Raw genomic sequence first — 20,802 nt, 5'->3', positions numbered from 1 at the left:
GCAAAATCCTTTGCCTCGGTCCAGTTCACGGAGGCTTTCTTTGGCACAGCAGGTGGCTGCCCACCAGACAGTCCCTCTCGGAAGTTAGAGGGACGAAGCTGTGACAGGAGACTTCCTCGCCCAAGGCACCAGCATCTCAGCCCCAGGACAGTTTTGCTATGCTCCGCACGCCCTGCGTGGGCTGGCTCCTGTTGCTAGGAGAACCTGACCATTTGCATTTCCGCTGCTTTTATTTAGAGCAGCAGCCACTGCTGCAGGAACACAGGGTATTTTAAGAAAGACGGAAAAGGGAAGGGTGAGGGGAGCCCTTAGCCTGGGTCCTCCTCCCCAAAGGCCTCCAAAACACTCACATAAAGGCAGCACCCGCCCCAGGGCCCCACCCCACTCAGACCTCTTGCCTCCTCTTCCCTGAACGGCTCCATCTCCCAGTCCTGACACCTTCACAAGCACCTGCAAGTACAGGAACAAAACAACACAATCACCTTCTAGACAATTGGCCAGGCCTTGTGCTCAACCTAACAAACACAGAGCCTCGGTTTCCCCGTGTGAAAACAGATAGAAAAACTTTTAGCTTCCATTGCAATTCTCCAACCATGCAAAACACAGACAGCCCATGTTTTCTCCTTCCTTCTTGCCCCTTCTCTCCCAGTCGCTGCCCCATGATGGGGTTTGACTTTTCCTGCAAGGCCTCCCACAAATCAGTTACCTTCCCAGATTCCCCCTCGTCTATTAATCTCTCTCTCCCTGTTCTAAAACTACCCCTAGGCTATGAACTCCTAGAAGCCAGTGTCTACATAATTTTTATTTTTTTAATTCCCTTCTTAGTTCTAGGATATTTTGCTGACAGTAGCTGCTCATTAACACTTTTTAAAATTTGTTCATTCACGTCCAACTTGTATTGAGCCTACCGAGAGATGTCTGTGGCAGGTAATCACGGAACCGTCTCTATCATTAAGGAGCTCTTAGCCCAGTGGAGGAAGACACGTAAAAAGTTTTAAACAATGTGATGAGTGTTGTAATGAAAAGAGATTCAGAATTGCAAGAAGTTTCTTGAGGCAGAGGTGGGGGTGGGATGGAGTATGAGCAAGAGAAATCAGGAATGGCTTCATGGATCTAACTGATGAAGGGCATTAAGAGTCCATCATGGGTTGACCACTCCCATGAGTTGACCTCTCTTGCTTTCTACCTGGAAGATAGATATTTAGCTAAGATTCTAGCCAGTCCTGAACCATGAGGTGACCTCAAAGATGGGTACCTCATGCTGAAGATGACACTGTTGGCATCATACCAGCTCTGACGGAAATTCACAACTCTCTGCATGTGCAGTTTTGTAAACAATTTCCAGGGTTTCACGAGCACTGCAACCAATGTGTGCACCTTAAGTTAAGAATCTTGCTTTAGCCCAGCCAGTGTGGCTCAGTGGCTGAGCATCAGCCCATGAACCAGGGAGGTCACGGTTTGATTCCTGGTCAGGGCACATGCCTGGGTTGTGGGCTCGATCCTCATTGAGGGGAAGGGGGACAAAAGGCAGCCAATCAATGTTTCTCTCTCATAAATGTTTCTGTCTCTCTCTCCCTCTCCCTTCCTCTCTCTAAAGTCAATAAAAATATATTTTGTTTATGAAAGAATCCTGTCTTAGAGATGTGGGGCAAGTCAGGTCTACCCCAACTTCTGAGATCATGCTTGTTCAAGTGGAAGAGACTAGGACTGGACTGTGAGCATCCTCTGTAACTGACAAGACCCTTTTCTTCCCTCTTGATTTCCAGCATCAATACCTCCCTTGCCTCATTCCTCAGGCTGGTTCTGAAGCAGGGCTGCCCATCTCCCCTCTGCCCTTCTCCCACTGCCTCCCCAGCTATTCTTCCTGGGCTGCCAATCCCACTCCAAAGTCACTTTATACAGGAAGGAAATTAGCATTTGTGTTGGGACAGAAAGTGACAACGTTCAGCTCTCACTGTCATTCTGCTCTTAATTAATATTTAACCTCAGCTAGATTGCGTAGTAGAAGGAACCGGCTGATGGGAGAACAAAGCCTGGGCTGGCTTTCCTTTTAACACTGTCTCCCCCACTTCCGGCTCTTCTCTGGGTACCTTGGGACTCCAAAGGACCCAGCCAGCCCTCTGGGATGTGAGGAGGAGTGGCGGGGGCCAGCCCTGAGGACCCTAGATTGCACTTGATGAATTTGCTCCCTTGGATCTCTTGTCTTGTTTTTTGTTAATCCTCACTCGAGGATATTTTTTTCCATTGATTTTTTTTTTTTTTTTTTTTAGGGAGAGAGAAAGAGAGAGAGAAACATCAATTGGTTGCCTCCCGAACATACCCCGACCCTGCAAACACCTGGGATCAAGCCTGCAACCCAGATATGTTCCCTTGACCCGGGACCCTTCAGTCTGCAGGCCGAAGCTCCAACCATTGAGTCAAACGGGTGAGAGCTGAGAAAATGAGAGCCCAGGCCTGGCTTCCGGTGCCCAGAGCTAGACCCAGGCCTGGCCTGACGTGAAGGTTGAAGAGACAGGCGAGAGGGGGGAAAGCAATGCAAATGTGCCCCTCAACAGATTATGTATAAGGCACTATTTTTAGTTGCCTTCAATCCCTTGGGGCTGTCAGGGCGGTTGCAGCCCCACTCCCCCGGGAGAGGAAATGACAGGCATTATTACCCAGCCCAGAACTCAGGAGCAGTGCGTGGTGGGTGGGGGAGGTGCTGTCTTGCCAGCTCCAAAATTTGGGAACTGAACTTCCACGGGGGAAATTGAGGACACGGAGAAAAATCAGGTTTCATGCACAGGGCCCCCAGGACGCCCTCCTCCAGGCTCAGCTGGCCTGCCAGACCATCCCCAAGTACACATGCACTGGGCCCAGACCAGGAGTGTGGGAGTCGCCTCAGTCCCCAAGCGACTCGAAAAGTAGGTTATACAACACCCCTCGCTGCCAAGTTCTTCCTTCTCTCTAATCTTAGTTCTGCCTTCGGTCTAAGCCCATTTCCCCTCGCAGGCAGAGGCACAGGACAGCTGGTCGCCAGCCCCCAGCAAGGGAGCCCTGCCTTTCCTCTTCTCCAACCTGAGTCATTCCAGTTCCTTTAACCTTTCCACACATGTCATGCTTTTAGCTCATCTCCTTGTCACTCCTCTAACCCGGCTCTAAATATATCCCCAAGTACCTCCTTGGAAGCTGAACAGACACTGGTCCTTCTCCAGAGAACACCTGAGCACCCTTTTGAACGGAAGAACTGATCACATCCTGTCTTTGCTAGGCTTCCCAGTTGTCTTCGTTATCCTGCCTCGCCACAAGACCAAGCTCTCCTATCATCATGTCCTCCCCTTCTGTGACCTTCTCTACACTCAGCTAAGTGCAAGGCTTGTAAGAAGTGGTGCATACATTGTCATTGTGTTTAGGTTTAAATGAGACGCACTTATAAAAAAAAAAAATAAGGTCAGCAAAGTAGTTATCATTTACTTTGTAAATTATACAGTGGCATCTAAGTGGTGGCTTCTATTGTTTTCAGACCTCTGGGTAATGCTTGTTTTCTAAGCCATAGCGTTCTATTCTATTCATTCATTTGATAAATATACATTGAGTTCCTTCTGTGTCAGGCACTATGCTAGATGCTGAGATGTCAAACTAAAAGACCAGGTCCTGGTAATCCAGGTGTTCATAGCCTAGTGAGAAGGATGAGGTGCAAACAATTATTGGATGGTGTGGTAACTGCTAGGAAAGTGCACACAACGTGCCCAGAGATATGAACAAGAAAGGGATCAACCACAACTCTTTACAATCATGATCCCACTCATTAGACATTGATGCAGACGCTTTTATGGCTGCCGGCATCTCGTCTTAGGGTTGGCCAGCCTGTTGTCCTGGAGCGCTTGTCAGTTATGTGGGCACATGCCCAGGAAGGGCAGTGCAGATCCCTTCTTCACAAGATTTGCTATATGGACACATAGAGGTAGTCTCTTTTGTTTGAGTTGTTTTTGTCCTGTCTGCAAGCTTCCCACCAATCTGAGAGTTCACATAACGCAAAGAGAGACTAGGGGAAGCGCTTCTGAAAGATGGGAAGGGAAGCAGAGATCTGGCAGCACCGATCTAAGACTCTGGGTCCAGCTGTGCCAACCCCAAGAGGCCCAAGAAATCCCTGTTTTTGTTTAAGGTAGTAACTCCGGAAGAAAACAGAAGCCAAAATAGTCCTCTATACCAAGCTGGCCTTTCCTGGAGGGGAGGAGAGGGGGAGAAGATGGTTGCTTAATGGTTTCTTGACTCTTTTATACACAGAGTGAGAGAAATTCTTCTAGGCAGGAGAAGTAGCCAGATAATGGAGTAGCTGTGGAGTTAAACAGACTCAAATGGAATCCCAGCATTGCTGCCTACCAGCTGTATGACCTTGTTCCAATTCCTTCACCTCTGTTTCCCCATACGCTCCCTGCCTGTAAAACGTGGATGATAGGGTTTGCTGCATTGGACTACTGTGAGCATGGCGTGACATGAAGTACTGAGGTGGACACGTTGCTCAGTCATCCTGGTCTGCAACAAGCCCGTTTCTTCTGTGGAATTGCTCTCTACTCTAACCAAATGGTTCTGGAGGGCACTACCAATCATATAACCCAGCTGGCCGCACGGTTGTGCCACAGGCTGGGACAGTTATAATACCTCGTCCTCATAGCCCCAGGGATTGCTGCAGAGATGGGCACGCAACCCACGTCGGGGTCATCAGTGATCTCACCTGCGAATTGTGAAATTATCATTAATGAAGTTGGGATTGAAGAATGACATTTCCTCTGTGGTTTATGATGATTTAAGTTCAGAGCTGCCTGCAGTCATGGTTCCTGTAGTATGGGGATGGCAACCTTATGCAGAAGGAAGCAGAGATGAGCTAAAAAGGAAAGGAGAGAGTCCTGGTAAGAGTTTGTATTGCTGGATCTGGTTGTTCCCGCAGCTCCACCTCTGCCCCTGGAGTGAATTGTGCCTACGCTAATGCAAGCTGGGTTTCTGTTCCTCACAACCGAGTCTTGATCAAGACGGCATTTCGTGTGAAGCAGATAGCACAAAATAATGCTAACAGTAAATATTCAGCACAGAAAGTGCTCCCAGGAAAATGGTTTTGGGCTTTCCAGACTTATGAAATCTCTAATTTAAGGTAAATTCAGAAGTCCTTGTATATAGGTCCTGGTTTACAATCATGACAGTGTTTTAATATTAAGTGGCCTCCCAGTGTCTCAGAGGTTTCTGCTGAAAGCTACAAGCCATTCCCAAGCAGGGGTTGGAAGTAATGCCCGTTTTAAAGGAGACCAGCCTACTTTAGCCAAAGAACTGGCAGGAGATCTTTGTCCTGAGAATTTCTAATTAACCCTCCAGAGTTTCAGCACAACTAGATGGCTAAGAGCATGTGGGCCAATGTGCTGAGGCGTGATGGAGGAAAAGAACCATACACTGAAACAATGCTAACGGCTGGATAAATGAGAGCGTTTGGATGAAAATCAGCTCTGCCTTGAATACAACCGTGGAGGGTTTTATTTCTATTAAGAGAGGTGGGAAGTATCTGCATTGGGTAGTCTAATATGTTAAATCCCAGTTGCCTTGAATAAGTTTATGTGTTAATGACTTCTGCCTACGAAGCTAACCCAATAATAGCATGTTGGGTAGACAAAGACCAGCCCGTCACTGTCATTTGTAAGGAATCGGAGGTCTACCACCTGTCACTTTTTAAAAACCAACAAGATCAGCCATCTGGCCAGAGATAAAATGCCCAAACCTACCTAGTCCTCATCTATCTCTGACTACTCATCTCTGTCTTAAAGGAATTTTCCTTCATCTTCAGTAAGTCTAATTATAGCAAGCCCTCACACCATGGGACAAGTGGGAGAGGCTGATGTGACAGAAATGCTGAGAGAGACCAGGGGACAAAGGCTTTGAGCATGGCTACCGGAACTGTAAATGGTCGCTTAGAACCCTACAATGAATGGTTCCTTCAATTAAGCAGAGCCAACCTAGGACAACCAATTAGGAAGGCAGGCTGTATGGGATCACATAAACTAGTCTGAATTATCAGCTGTCCCACCTTAGAATTCTCAGGGTCTGTCATCAAATGATCCAGGAAAGTAACTTGCAGTCCCCATCTTGTCAAAATGATAGGTATATTGATCCGATGCACTGGAACATCTCTGGTATCATTATGGCATATTAGGACTTCATTTGTGTAATTCTTGTAGGAGGCCTGAATGAGAATGGCTTAAATATGTAAAAGTGTTTTTCCCCATGATTTTAGCATTTGACTTGTTGCTTTATGCATCTCTAGACTTTGGTCTATGTTCAAGGCAAAAAGAAGGGGACTGGTGGTGCCAGCCATGTCTGCCCCCTTCTGTCTGGAAAGCAAAAGCTTTCCCAGAAGAGTTCTCGGCAGAAATCTGCTTATAGCTCATTGGCCACATCTGGGTCTTGTGACCAGCCCTTGCCGTCATACAGCTGAGAAAGTGGAAACAGGTACGGACTCATGACTGCCCAACAAAACTACAGTTCTGTTAGCAAGCAAGAAGGGGAATGCATGGATTTTGGCTAGGTAACCAACTGTCTGTCTTGATAGTTTTAAGGTCTACACATCTCTTTAAAAATATATTTTTATTGATTTCAGACAGAAAGGGAGAGGGAGAGATAGAAACATCAATGATGAAAGAGAATCATTGATCAGCTGCCCCCTGCATGCCCCACACTGGGGATCGAGCCTGCAATCCAGGCATGTGCCCTGACCAGGAATTGAACCATGACCTCCTGATTCATAGGTCAACACTCAACCACTGAGCCACACTGATCGGGCAAGGTCTACACCTCTTCACATAGCAGCCCAAATATCTGCACCTCTTCACATCGTAGCCCAAATATGGAACTTTCCTGTTATTGAACTGCATGTGTTTAGCAAGTCATAAAGCAGCATAGCTCAATCATCTTGCTCCCAACAGAACAGAAAGCACTCTCTTCTTTAAAGACCAAGTGTTATATTCTTTCACTGTGAACAGCATCTACTGTGTCTACTGTATAGATCTTTGACTCTGTCTCCTAGGAATATGGGAACACTGATCACCTGTAGAGACTATTCAAATACCTTAAGGCTTCAGGGTCAAAAGGACAAAGTGGTTTTACCCAGTATGACTTCTCTCTAAGCAGCAGGAACATTTTTACTAACAATCCAATCCAAAAACAGCTCATGTTCCTGTACTCCCCACCCTCACCCCACTCCAACACACAATCCCACGGCAGGCAAAGCAAAAATAACAAAAGTATGTCAACCTAAATAACTATCAGTACTTACCTCCTTAAACCGCTCCACCCAAATGACAGAAGAACAAGTTAGTAGTTATTAATCCTTGGCTTTCCAGTGCTCAGTCTGAACAAAAAGGAAAAACAAAACAAAACAGTCAAACAAAACAAATATTGCTTCCCAAGATTAGAGCCAGAGTTAATCTGGGTAGAACTACTCAAAGACTAAGTTACCAAATTCCTGTGTCATAATCTAGTCCTACAGGTGCATGATGTGTTTTTCATGTTGAATGGTGCCATTACAGGAGCTTTCTCTTACAGGTGGCCTGCCACCAGGCCCTACCATGGCTGAGTTCTAATATCTGTTCCCCTATATCTTGGCCATACAGGATGACAGACTGCTAAGACAATTTGCCAATGTCTCCTTCCTTCTGAAGCCCAAAAGCAAAAGACCTTTTCATGTCAACACTTACTGTCCTCACAGGAGCTCATAGGAAAATTCAGTAGAAGACAATGGTTGGTGACACCATCTCCAGCCAGGTGGCCGATCTGTATTGGTTTAAAGAAAGTAATAGGCTCTCGATTCCTTATAAATGAATCTGGGTCAGGCTGGTCTTCATCCACCCAACAGGCAGAAGTCATTAACACAAACTTATTCAAGGGAATTGAGATCAACTATGATCTCAGGCCACCCCGATGAAAGGAACTCCCCACTTTTTAAAAATAAAAATAAAACCCTCCAAGACTATCAATGGAAAGAGAGACTCCAAATGAGACAGAGCAGCATGGCCACAACCTGACTCTGAATCCCTGACAGCCGGCTTCCTCTCGAGATGCTTCACCAATGACCGTTGCCACCAAGTTGCTTGTTTCACCTTGGGCTCTCTGGTCCATGACTGAGTATAACTCAGTCTTCAATGTAAAACTCTTTCTTAAATGTCCCCTTGTATAGCTAAGACAAAGTTGAAATGCTTAACCAAGACAAAGGAAGGAAATCATAAAACAGAAATAGGTGGAAACATTAAACTAGAGAAACTGGTTTGTAGGCATGGCTCCTTCCCAGGCTCTCAGGCCCTGGGATGTTCTATCTCTCATGCTTCTCCCATGAAGCGGGGCCACCTCGTGTGTCTATAAACGTAAACATGTATCTATATGTCTCAGCTCCTAAGAATGAAAGCCCTGAGACTGCATCTCAGAGGGGCCTCCCTATTTAAGGCCCACCTACTAAGTTCTTACTGAAGTCACCCTCTAACAGAATCATGGCCCACTGCACATTAGATCATGCCTGACCACAGAAATATGCACTTTTCTTTACCCCTTGCTCCCTCTTGACAATATTATTTATTCAGCCCATTATTCATATGATCACTTGAAAAATATTTATTGAGTACTCACTATGTCCCAGACAATGCACTAAGACTACATTGGAAAAAAACAAACCATAATCACTTTCCTTCTGAAGCTGCTTTAAAAATAGGTGTTTTTTTTAAAAAAGGTTTTAAAGAGTCTTTATATTTCAGAGACACATACTTAAATATGAACTAGAGGCTGGGTGCACGAATTCTTGCATGGGTGGGGTCAGGCCCACCCACCCCAATCAAGGCTGATCAGCTTGGCCAGGGCTGCAGGTGGTTGGTGGCCAGCCCTGCCCCTGATTGGGGTAGTGGGGAGCAATTGTGGGTGGGGCCAGCCGGGGGGAGGGGCCTCGAGTGGTTGGCTGGCCCCACCCCCTTGTGGAACTCCCGGTGGAACTCCTGGTTGAGGGGACAATTTGCACATTAGCCTTTTATTATATAGGATAAGCTGGTAATTAGTATAGATTAAATAAGTTTGATGATGAGCTGAGAATTATTGAATGTGGGTGGTGGGTACAGTGGAGCTTATTATAGACTATTTTGTGTGTGTTTAAATTTTCTAAAGTAAAGCAAAAAGGTTAAAAAAGCATTCATATGGCAGTAGTTGTTAGATGCCAATTAATATCAGTCAGTGCATTCCACGCCCTCAGATTAGAACGTCAGCCTGGAGGAGTGTGGGGCTGGGATACTGACCACAGACACACACTCCAAGAGATGCTCATGCTGGGCGGTTTTCAGAGCGTCTCCATGTTCTGGATACGAGTTTCCCCCTTCTGCCCTGAGATAGACAGTGATGGAGAAAATGGCCTGAACACTACTTGACACGCATTGCTGGTAGAGCCAGGAATTTCTTTTATCTAAGCATCTGGCTAAACCACAAAAGGAGAAAGGGTTTTTAAATGGACTAAGGAATAAGAATGATACCGTGTGCAAATCCTTTTATAAAAATGAATTCATCCTAGCCGGTTTGGCTCAGTGGATAGAGCGTCAGCCTGCAGACTAAAGGATCCCGGGTTCGATTCTGATCAAGAGCACATGCCTGGGTTTTGGGCTCGATCCCCAGTGGGGGGGGCATGCAGGAGGCAGCCAATCAATGATTCTCTCTCATCATTGATGTTTCTATCTCTCCCTCTCCTTTCCTCTTTGAAATCAACAACAAAAAAAATATTTTAAAAAACGAATTAAAACAAGCATTATTCAAGGCAACTGAGATCAACTATGATCTCAGGCCACCCCAATGAAAGGAACTTCTAACTTTTTAAAATTAAAATAAAACCCTCCAAGATTATCCATGGGCCAAAACCGGTTTGGCTCAGTGGATAGAGCATCGGCCTCCGGACTGAAAGGTCCCAGGTTCGATTCCGGCCAAGGGCATGTACCTGGGTTGCGGGCACATCCCCAGTAGGAGATGTGCTGGAGGCAGCTGATCGATGTTTCTCTCTCATCGATGTTTCTAACTCTCTATCTCTCTCCCTTCCTCTCTGTAAAAAATCAATAAAATATATTTAAAAAAAAAAAAAAAAAAGATTATCCATGGAAAGATTTCTCTGAGAGCCAGGAAAATTGAGGTAGTTATTAAGTTTGTGCTAGAATCTATTAAACTATTAACAAAATCGCTGTTATCTTGTTATAAAAACGATTGTGTTGGCCCAATTTTCACAGGCAGGATGTATAGGCCCAGGATTGCTTGACCATTACTAGCTTCCTCTTTTTTATTATATATTTTTATTGATTTCAGAGAGGAAGGGAGAGGGAGAGAGAGATAGAAACATCAACGATGAGAGAGAATCCTTGATTGGCTGCCTCCTGCAACCCCGTAATGGGGATCGAGTTCACAACCAGGCCATGTGCCCTGACTGGGAATTGAAACGTGATCTCCAGGTTCGTAGGTCGATGTTCAACCACTGAGCCACGCTGGTTGGGTCATCACTAGCTTCTTATGCACAAAGAAAAGTGAGGAAAGGGAAGTGGAGTGGAATAGGACAGGTAGATGTTTGGGGCAATATACGAACAAGTTGCAAATTAGATCCAGGACTTTGAACTCCACTGAGACACAGAGAAAAAAGGGGTGGAGGGGAAGGAAGCAGACACGTGCAACACCAGTAGGAGAAAGGGGTAGGTGTGTGTTAGAGCTCCAAGGAACAGCAGGAGCACACTTTTGGTGAGCTCCTGGCGGGCTCCAATATGTCACCATAAAGTCAGGGCACTGAGCTTTTGACATAAAGCCCTGTGTGAGGGGAAGGAGGCTGGGATCGCTGTCCTCAGGGCCTTTCTGGATTAGGGCAGCATAAGCTAACAGTGACACCAAATGTAGCGCCTGGCTCCCAACACTGCCGCTGCCTGAAATGTCCTCCTGCCCCCTCCCAGGCCCCTCCACTTCTCTGAGTCCTATTCTTCCTCCAAACCATCCTTCTCCAGGAACCCTTCCTTGATCATCCAAATTCTCCATTATGTCTCCCACACCACAGCTCCCACAACATTGACTGTCGGCACCATTCATTTGGATCGATCATTACTTTAGAAGATATAAATATATCTCATACATATATACATAGATACATATTTATACCGATATATATATATATATGCGCACATACATATTTTTATCATCACACTGTAAGATCCAAGAGGGAAGAGGCTAGGTCTGATTTGTAACCACTGTGACCCATTCCATCCAGCCCCGTGCAAGTGGTACACAGCGGTTTCGAGGTGAACTTACATGGAATTTAAAGTCAGAATTCCTGTGTTTTAGCCCTAGTTCTGCCACTCACTAGAGGTCTAATATTGGACGAGTCACAAGTCACTTATCAGAGGTTTCCTCGGCCTGGTTTCCTCCTCAAGAAAGGGGTTAAACATGACGACTACGCCCTCAAAATTAAATGATGGAGGTGGAAGCACTTTGTAGAACACTATTGAGGTTTAGAATAATGTTATTATTCTGCCCTGAGTTTTAATCTGACTGTGTGGCCTTGGGCAAGTTATTAACCCCTAGAAGCCTTCGCTTCATCGTCTGTAACACAGGAGACACACCGCTGGCTCACAGGCGTGTTTTAGGAATTAAATGAAATGGCACAGACAGTGTGACCAACACAGCAAGCGGCGCCCAGTGCTCAGAAGTCGGTTGCTTCTAGTCTTACCGGGCACATCGCATGAAGCCTTGGTCTTGTGTCCCTAGCAGCACCCCGCACACAGAGCTCAGAAGTATTTCCTCTTCCGGATAATGCTGCTCAGGATGATGCTGGTGAGGATTAGTAAGAGCTGTGGGCGAAGACGAGCTATTAGTCACCCAATGCCCAGCAAACCTACTTTACCTTTGAACACACACATGGAGGCCTGCGTGGCCCCCCCTCTCCTTCATGATACGTGGGTGAGGGTGGGAGGAGGCCTCCAGTCTGGCAGCGGCCCCTTTAAAAATGTGCCTGGGCGCCTCCTCTGCCAACCAAGTTGCTAAAAATACCACCACAGCAAAGCTGAAATATTTGCACAGAAAACTCAATTTCTTGCTCCCTCCACGCCTTCCACTCCAACGGGTGAAATCCTGACCTAAGAAGCCCCCAGATCAGCTCCACCGACAGCACAGGCCTCTGCTGGTCGTGGAGTCCCTCTGTGGGCTGTTCTGTGCAGAGCGTGCCTCCCCCAAGGAGGGGGAGCCGCAAGGATTGGCAAATAGCTTGCCATGTGTTTTGGCTTTTCTCTCTGCTTCCAAGGACCACACTCTCTCCAAATCCCCTCCATCTGTCCCAAGAAGGCTCTGTCTTGTACCCCAGAAGCTTCCCTCTAATCCGTCTTTTCTCTTCTCTTTCCTCTAACCACCTCCTCCTCTGCTGGTCTGGGCTTCTAGGCAGTGCCCCTCCCCCTCCACGCTCCTTGCTGGGTCCAGCCCACCAATCCATAGGCCCTTCTCCCTCTCTCATCCGGCCCTTCTGGAGCTCATCTGCCCGAGGTCCTTTTTCTTCAGTGGCTGCGGGGGGGGGGGGGGGGGGGGGGGGGGGGGGGAGGTTTTGAAATGCAAGAGTCAAGGAGGACCAGGACGGGCCCAGGCCCAGCTGGTTCATAACAGGTTATTCTCCAAAAGCTGAACTTGACACCAAGGCCGCTGGCCAAGCAGTCCTCAGCCGGGAGCCTCACCTGGCCCTGCTCTGAAAGGTCCAGAGTCTCAGCGAGCCAGGCGGCCAGACCCCGAGCTCCTGCTGCTGGGGTCCCTCTTCCTAGCGCATGCACTTGAGGCTCAGAGGCTCAGAGTTCCACCCCGCCCGTCTTGCTGACAAACCCTGGCCTCCTGGTCCAGGAGAGGAACACCTTAACAGGGGAAGCATGTCCCTGGCTCCGTGGTGGAGGAGGGGCCCCGCTTCTGTGCATGTGCTAGGATGTGTGTCTGCGCTCCTGGGTCTCTATGGACGTGTTATTGACACGAAGCCCTACGTGTTGCTGCCCCTGCCTCCGGATATTTGAGTTTGGGAGTGTCTGCCTTCTCATCACGGTCTCTGTCTTCCTCGCTACATTTTTCCCTCGCCTCGGAGCCTGCCCATCCCCCAGGGCAAGCTCCTGGCCAGTCCTGCGTAGGCGCCTCAAGTGGGCTGCTGCTGAAATGGCTGTTTTGCAGATGAAACTGGCAGTTGCCATACCTGGTCTTCCATGGGCCCGCCGGGGTTGACAGACACCCTCGCCCCACACAAAAGTGCCTTTTAGGAAGAGAGGAGGGCTGTGCTGCCTGTGTGGGAGTTTGGGGGGAGGCGCGATGGAAGGATATACCCTCTCCCCTTCAACTCTGACCAGCAGGAAGGGCGCCCAGAGGCAGCGCAGGCTGCCGAGGGACCGTTGCCTAGCAACTTGGGAGACTTGACTGCAAACTCACTAAATCCCGAATTCTAATTTGGGAAGAGAAAAAGCACAGAGTCCAGGCCTGATATCCACTCTGCCCCCGATTTCCTCCTTTTTCCTCTCGATATTCTGGAGTTGAAGTCTCACCGGAAGTGGCACAACTCAAGGGCCCAGATGTGCACATCCGCTCGGCAAGGGAGGGCCTGAGTTCCCCGGGGGCATCCTGCCATTTGGTGGAGGTGGGGGATGGAGGATGTGCCAGGGACAGATTGGAAAACAGATTTTCAGTTACAAGGTGGGTGGGTCCCAACCACGCTGGGAGAGACACCCTGACACCCCTCGCCCTGAGTCCCAGCCAGCACCCACCTCAGCTTGGGGGCCCAAGCTGGCCACCCCTGTCTGCATCACGAGTGGCCACTGGAATTTCCCTCCCGCTCGGTTTCCCTTCGGCAAGCAAAGCCCGGGCGTGCAGGTAGGAAGGAAGCATGGAACAGCCCCGCTCTGACTGGCCAGCGGCTGTGGGCTCACTGCAGTGCAGTTTCAGAATCCCCAACACACGCTCCCTCCTTGTTCCGTCTCAGTCAACAGGCCTGAGGAGCAGCCATCCTTTCTTCCTTCCCTCCTGTGGGATCCGAGTTGCAAAGGACTTGATAGATTTCTCAAACATGGCCCCCCACCCCCCCTCCATATGACAGGCCACACTGCTGCTCCAGAACCCTGACAGGGTGGGGGAGGCTGGCGACCACAAGAGTGGTGACTGCTCCTCTTAGATGTTCTGGCCATATCTCCCCTTCCCAGCCTCTTAGGAAGCCCGCATCCTTCCTTCGTGGACCCGAAGAGCCATGACTTCAATGCCTGTGCTGGGGTTTAGGGTATTTATTTGTCTTCCCAGGGGGAAGAGTGAGAGTGGCCAGTTTTCCTCTTACTCTGAAGCAGTGGATCAAGCGATTAGGGAACCTCTGGTACGGAAAGTGGGAGGAAAGGGTCCCTTTTCCCCAGTCAGTATCCATATATGAACACATACAAAATGAGTGCCGTGCACATAAGACTTTGTTTGGAGAAACGCATACAGATGGACAGAAGGATGGATAGCAGAAATGTAATGCAGACATCTGGGCTAGGGCGACTGCCTGTGTAGAGGCCTGTGCGGTTATTTTTGCGGGTTGTGTCTGTGTACAGGGTCTGCATGTTGAAGTGCGCATTTCGTGAACCTGGGGGAACCCTATATAGACACGTGGGCTTGTGAACGTTTCTGTTTGTGTGTCCACGAGCCGGTTGTATACCGACAGCGTTCTCCATTCCGCAGCTGTGTTGGTGGGACTTCTTAACCACACGTATTTTGGGGCTTTTCTTTGAGGGCGGAGGGGGAGGGAAGCTAGAGGGAGCCCTATTCGGGACTCTGGCTAGGTTGTGGAAGTGTGGGGAGGTGGGGGGGGGGCGGGGGGGGCGCGGTTTTCCATATATGGGTGGGAGGGCGTTGTGCCCAGATGTGTGTTTGCGCCTGGGATGTAGGGGCCTCCATCTGCCTGGCAGTCTGCCGCCTGAGCAGCAAGAGGTTGGATAGGGGAGGATGAGTGTGTAGGAGGAGTGGATGGAAATGTGTGGGAGGAGGGGTTGGGGCAGGAGCGGCAGCGCGGCGGGGGGGCGTGGCCGTTCCTCCAGTTTCCCCGCCCACCCTGTCCGAGGCGACTCGTGATTGGCTTCTAGACCGCAGGGCTCAGGTTACATTCGCGAGCAGAGCGGAGCGCGGGAGAGCGGACCGAGAGCGCTGCTGAGGGTTCGGCGCGGGTCAGCGCGTGCTGCTCGGCCCCCCGAGTCTCCTCCAGGGACCACTCGGACCCACCCCCACCCTGCGCCAGCTCCGCCCCGGCGAGGACCCCCTCCCCCAACACCAGTATGGACTGCTGCACCGTAAGTTAGAGGGCCCGGGGGACGGGCACCCTGATTGGTCTGGGGCAGGGACTCCAGGGAACCCCCTGGAGGGAGGGTAAGGGCAGGGAGAGAAGGGAGTGGGTGCAAAGACCCAGGAGCAATAGGTGTGCCTGCTGAGACCTGGTGGAGGGTGGTTGCAGGCACCCGCCTGACTTGGAAGCCCGAGGAAAATGCTCCCCATTTGCGGGGGCGTCTGGGCGTCTGGGCGCCCATCCTCCAGGCGGTCTGGGTTGGACTGGGAACTGGGCATGGCTCTGCAAGCAGGGAAGCTGCAGGTTAGAGGGAAAGAGAAACTTCCCCCTAGAGAGCGGGTAGAAACCATCGCCTAGGGATGCTGCATCGACTCCCTTCTGACTCTTCTCACACGCCTTCGGCCCCCAGCCCATTCCCCATCCCACTGCCGCCGCGGTGGGTGGGCGCACAGTAAGAGGCTCCGGAACCTCGAGCCCTGTTTGGCGCAGGGTAGGATAGTCAGTTCATATTGGTTAGCTTCGTGACGATGATGGACAGCAGAGAGCCTCGTCAGTGTGATTCTGGGGAGGGGTTGGCCCGGCTCCCAACGCCTTCTAGCCCCAGAGGGGACTGGGTGACCGCGGGAGAGCCCTGCTGGCGAGGGAAGGAAGTGTCTGCAGTCTGTCAGCGCCCACGGAGACCTAGATGCGCAAGTGCCTAACGTCAAAGTAGATTGCTGTTCAGGGGACTCTGGTATGAAAGTGCCTGGCTCACTAGAGGAATACAGTGATCATACATAAATATGAAATTTATTTTTCTTTTTTAATGACTGATTTTTAGCCCCATATATATGGAGAAAGGCTACTGCAAAGTCCTTGCTTTCTCAGCCATTCAGGCAACCCAACTAATGATACAAGAGCTTATGACTTTGCTTGCTCCCCACCCTCCACCCTTAAAAAAAGGGGGGGGGGCGAGGTTTGGAAGGAAAGGATAGCCCAGATTATAAAAGGTGAGAATTCCTTATAACTGGGTACCAAGAGGCAGAGAGAACTTAGGATCAAGCCGTTGTGGTTGTTATTATGATTTCAATTCATATTAATATTAATAATAGTTGTAAATTTGGGAATGCTTATCATGTACTTAACACTTTAATCATCACAATGGCCATGTGAAGTAGATATTATTTTCCCCATTTTACAGATGTGCAAACAGGTTTAGAAAGATTAAATGATTTGTCCATGGAGGCACAGCTTCTAAGTGTGAAGGCAGGATTCAAACGTAGCCTTGGCTGGTCCAAATACATTACCTCCCCTCTAAATATTTACTATTTCCCTCATTATAAAGGTAATTTGCTCATACAAGAAAATGTAAAAAACTAGAGATAAGCATAAAAAAGAAACATGTCAATCATTTGCAACCCCACCCCCTGGAAATGCCCTGGTAACATTTTTCATTCCAGTCTTTTCCTTTTATTCTCCAGGAGGCAATTTTTGGTTGTGGAAGGAGGACTGGGCTCTTAATGGAGGCTCTTGGGTTCCACCGAAGAAGAGCTCCTTACCCCTAACAGTATTTTTATTAAGTAGAGAAAATAGGTGGATGGAGGGTTCTGCATATGTGTGTGCGGGGGGGCGGGGAGGGACGGGGGGGCAATTGCTGAGATGGTAAGAATGATGGGGACAGCATGGTGAGTGAAAAGAGGTGAGAGAGCACAGAATCCAAGAGGCTGGGGAAGGAATGTAACTCATCTCAGATGGCGCCTGCAGGAGTAATTAGGGGAGAACGTTGGGTCTCTGCCTGTCGGCCCTGGTTTGCCCTGACCGCGCTCTTGAGTGCCCAGAAAGCCAACCTGAGTGGTTGGTAGGCATGTTTGGAAGGAGAGTCCCCTAAGAAAAGGAGAAGCTGCCCTCTAAACCGTACAGAAGAGGCAAATGCACAATTATCCCAGCTGTTGTGGCTGGGAGGGGTGGTGACGGCAGGTTAGTCTAAGTGTTATTGGAGAAAGAAACTCCTTCCTCAGTTCAACCTCCACAGCTGCCAGCTGGGGACAGGTGGGCCTCCAGCTGGGGACAGGTGGGCCTCCAGCTGGGGACAGGTGGGCCTCCAGCTGGGGACAGGTGGGCCTCCAGCTGGGGACAGGTGGGCCTCCAGCTGGGGACAGGTGGGCCGCCAGCTGAGGACAGGTGGGCCTCCAGCTGGGGACAGGTGGGCCGCCAGCTGAGGACAGGTGGGCCTCCAGCTGGGGACAGGTGGGCCGCCAGCTGAGGACAGGTGGGCTTCCAGCTGGGGACAGGTGGGCCGCCAGCTGAGGACAGGTGGGCTTCCAGCTGGGGACAGGTGGGCCGCCAGCTGAGGACAGGTGGGCCGCCAGCTGGGGACAGGTGGGCCGCCAGCTGGGGACAGGTGGGCTTCCAGCTGGGGACAGGTGGGCCACCAGCTGAGGACAGGTGGGCCGCCAGCTGAGGACAGGTAGGCCGCCAGCTGAGGACAGGTGGGCTGGGGCTGGTTTCTTTGGTCATTCTCCTCTTTTGAGGAGAAACTTCCCAGTTCCCTGAGAATATCCCAAAAATGGCTTAAGCCTTTGGTTTCTAGGCGGGGAATAAGATGTCAGGAAGAGAGCACAAGATGGGGCGGGGGGAGGGACGGGGGGACGGACAAAACGTGTGCCAGGCCCTCCACGATCACACCGGCCTCTTGATAATTCCCTTTCACTGCATTTAACTAACGATGGGCACACACTGAAGGACTCTGAAATCTATGAAGCGAAGATAGCCGTCGGAGGCACGGCGAGGAAAGGCATTTGTAATCTGCGCTTAGACCTCTGGGGTTTTCATCTGTGCTCCCGGGGCAGGACCTGGTTGGGGTGGTGATCACTGAAGGCCCCACTTCTGTGAACTGGATGGGGAAGTGCATAGAACTGGACGACTACATGAGACCTGGTCATCGCACGCCCAGGGAGCCAACCACAGTGAAAGCAGTGGAAATCCTCAGGCTGAACAAAGGGCAAGTTCCTAGAAGCCAGAGGGTCAGGTCAAAGGAGAAATGCTCTTCTGACTTCATAGTAACCATCTGCTTCCCAACCCACATTAACACAGCACACAGGGGTCAGGGGCTGAGGCCCTCTCCAAGCCGGGGCCTTGCCTCTGAAATCACTGTGGCCAATCAGTGCCCTGCTCCTTTCTACTCGCAGCTGGGGCAGGCTGTGGGAGAAACAGAAAGCTGGGATGTGGGGTGGAGAGGGAGAGAGAGAGAGAGAGAAACATCAATGATGAGAGAGAATCACTGATCAGCTGCCTCCTGCATGCCCCACACTGGGGAGGGAGCCCACAACCTGGGCATGTGCCCTGACCTCCTGGTTCATAGGTCGATGCTCAACCACTGAGCCATGCTGGCTGGGCTGAAATTATTTTTATATGACCAATTTCACCTACAAAAACAACTAGTCCACATCAACTCATTATTTAAACAAATTATAGTAATATCTGCCATTTACTGCACAGCTAGAGTGTGTCAGAAACTTTATGCATATTGAGTTGTTTATTCTTCCCCACAACCCACAGAGGTAGGTATTATCCTGACTTCAGAAGGGGCCCTTTTGAGCTGGAGGCATCTCTGAGGACAGGGAGAGGCAGCCACATCCAGGAGTGCCTGCTGCTCGCGTGGCTCCTCCAACCCCGCCCCCTCCTGTCAGCTCTACCGCCCCCCATCTCCACTGACGGCCATGGGCCCTTGGCCACTCAGGGGTGTCTGGTTGTCTTGCATCCCATCCCACCGTGCGCTTCTCTTTCCTGAGTGGGGAATACAACTGTGTCCACCTGAACCTGGACGTGAACCGCCCCTTTTTCCTGCCACTGCCCAGGAGGGACACACACACACACACCCCAGCGACACCCTGCCTTAGCCCTTCACCACCCCTTCCCTGCACTTCCTACCCCCGCCTCGCCCTCGCCAACCCCTAAGGCTCTCCTCCTGCCTAACCCGCGCCGGGTCTCGGCCCAGTCCCCGCACCAACACCCCTGCCCCGCCCCCAGGAGAGCGCCTGCTCCAAGCCGGACGAGGACATCCTAGACATCCCGCTGGACGATCCCGGCGCCAACGCCGCCGCTGCCAAAATCCAGGCGAGTTTCCGGGGCCACATGGCCCGAAAGAAGATCAAGAGCAGAGAGAGCGGCCGGAAGGGCCCGGGCTCCGGGGGGCCTGGCGGAGCTGGGGGCGCGCGGGGAGGCTCGGGCAGCGGCCCCAGCGGAGACTAGGCCAGGTGAGCGGGTCCTTCCCCAGCCCTGGGGGCCGCCGAGAGCACCCGCTTCTCCTCCGAAGGAGCAAGGAAGACGGAGGGCGGGCAGAGGGAGAAGGGGGGGAAGCTAAGGGTGGGGGACTGGAAATCTGGGACGGGAGGTGGGGGGTTGGGGGAGGGAGCTTAGGGCGCTGCGGACCCGAGAGCTCACCGATTTCTCTCTCCACTCCCCCTTCCGCCCCTCCTCCCCCGGCCCGAAGAACTGAGCACTTTCGAAGGTAACAGGACGACCTGGAGGCGGCGGGGTGGGAACCCGAGTGGGAGGGAGAAAAGGAGCCGGTCCCCATCCCTTCCCTCTGCCCGCCCTCGGCCCCCCCCCCCCCCCCCCGGCGCCGGAAAACGCGCCGTGCGACCGCGGGGGTTTCTGATTCCTCCCGACGCCCGAGGCTGCGGTGGGGACACACCTGAGCCAACACAGATGTGCAGTCACCCCGTTTGGCTACTTGATCACGGCCGGGGGCTCTGGCGCACCGTGGTGCGCGCACGTACCGGCCGCAGCTGGGTTCAGATCAATGACTCGGTGGGGGGTTGGGGGGGAATCCGGGGTGCCTGGGGCCCCTGGCGCTCCCGCCCTGTGGTCCGGGTCTAGGAAGGGGGAGAGGAAGTACCGGAGAGGGCAGGTGCTCAGACCTTCTCTGTCCTCAGTTCCCCAGGAGAGATGGATGCCGCGACCCCTCCGCAGTGACGCGACCTCCCCGCAGTGTTTGTGACCCTCCCCTTCCCGCCACCCTGCCAGCTTCGGGAGCCGCCCTACGTCCTCAGAGACCCTGGCCCAGGCCGGCTCCGTCGAGGAGTCGCCGAGTCCGTGCCCGTCCCTGTGGTTCTCCACCCCAGTGAGGTCCCGTGCGCCCTCCTTCCCCACCTGGCCCCAGACCTCGCACTCCCCGCGCGTCTGTCCCCGCTTCTCACCCCGCCTCCGCGCACCTGCATGCAGTTTGGCCTCCACGGCCTCCTCGGCGATCCCCCGAGTGCACCGCAGAGGGCGCCCTACCCTCTACGTTGCCCAGGACACGCACTTGAAAAAAAAGCCCTTTCGTTCCCCGCACGGCTACAGGGGGCGTCTTTCTTCTCTGTGCCGTTCTCGCCCTCGCCCAGCCCCAGAACTTTGGATCTGGGGCGAGGAGAGGGGGGGAGAGAGTTTTTATGGTGTCTGGTACCCCTTGCTCCGATGGGAAGGGAAGTCCCTCTTGCACACCCCACCCCACGCCT

General features: G+C 51.4%; 1 protein-coding gene and 1 long non-coding RNA gene across 2 annotated transcripts; one reads left to right on the top strand and one right to left on the bottom strand.

The window, feature by feature from the left end:
• Positions 1–4,630: 4,630 nt before the first annotated feature.
• Positions 4,631–11,866, bottom strand: LOC118678175. The gene is made up of 4 exons (XR_004974771.1): positions 11,735–11,866; positions 7,295–7,369; positions 6,050–6,205; positions 4,631–4,864 (listed from the first exon to the last, which is right to left on the bottom strand). It is a non-coding gene; the product is annotated as an uncharacterized LOC118678175 (long non-coding RNA).
• Positions 11,867–15,125: 3,259 nt separating this feature from the next.
• Positions 15,126–20,638, top strand: NRGN (neurogranin). Its single transcript, XM_036354323.1, has 4 exons — positions 15,126–15,329; positions 19,331–19,557; positions 19,794–19,811; positions 20,239–20,638. The coding sequence occupies exons 1-2, from the start codon at positions 15,315–15,317 to the stop codon at positions 19,550–19,552; spliced, it is 237 nt and encodes a 78-aa protein (XP_036210216.1). The 5' UTR covers positions 15,126–15,314; the 3' UTR covers positions 19,553–19,557; positions 19,794–19,811; positions 20,239–20,638.
• The last annotated feature ends 164 nt before the right edge of the window (positions 20,639–20,802 follow it).

This window comes from Myotis myotis, unplaced genomic scaffold, assembly GCF_014108235.1.
Source record: "Myotis myotis isolate mMyoMyo1 unplaced genomic scaffold, mMyoMyo1.p scaffold_m19_p_20, whole genome shotgun sequence".
Lineage (NCBI taxonomy): Eukaryota > Metazoa > Chordata > Mammalia > Chiroptera > Vespertilionidae > Myotis > Myotis myotis.
Note: the sequence above shows the minus strand (reverse complement) of the source record. Positions and strands in the feature narration are given on the sequence as shown.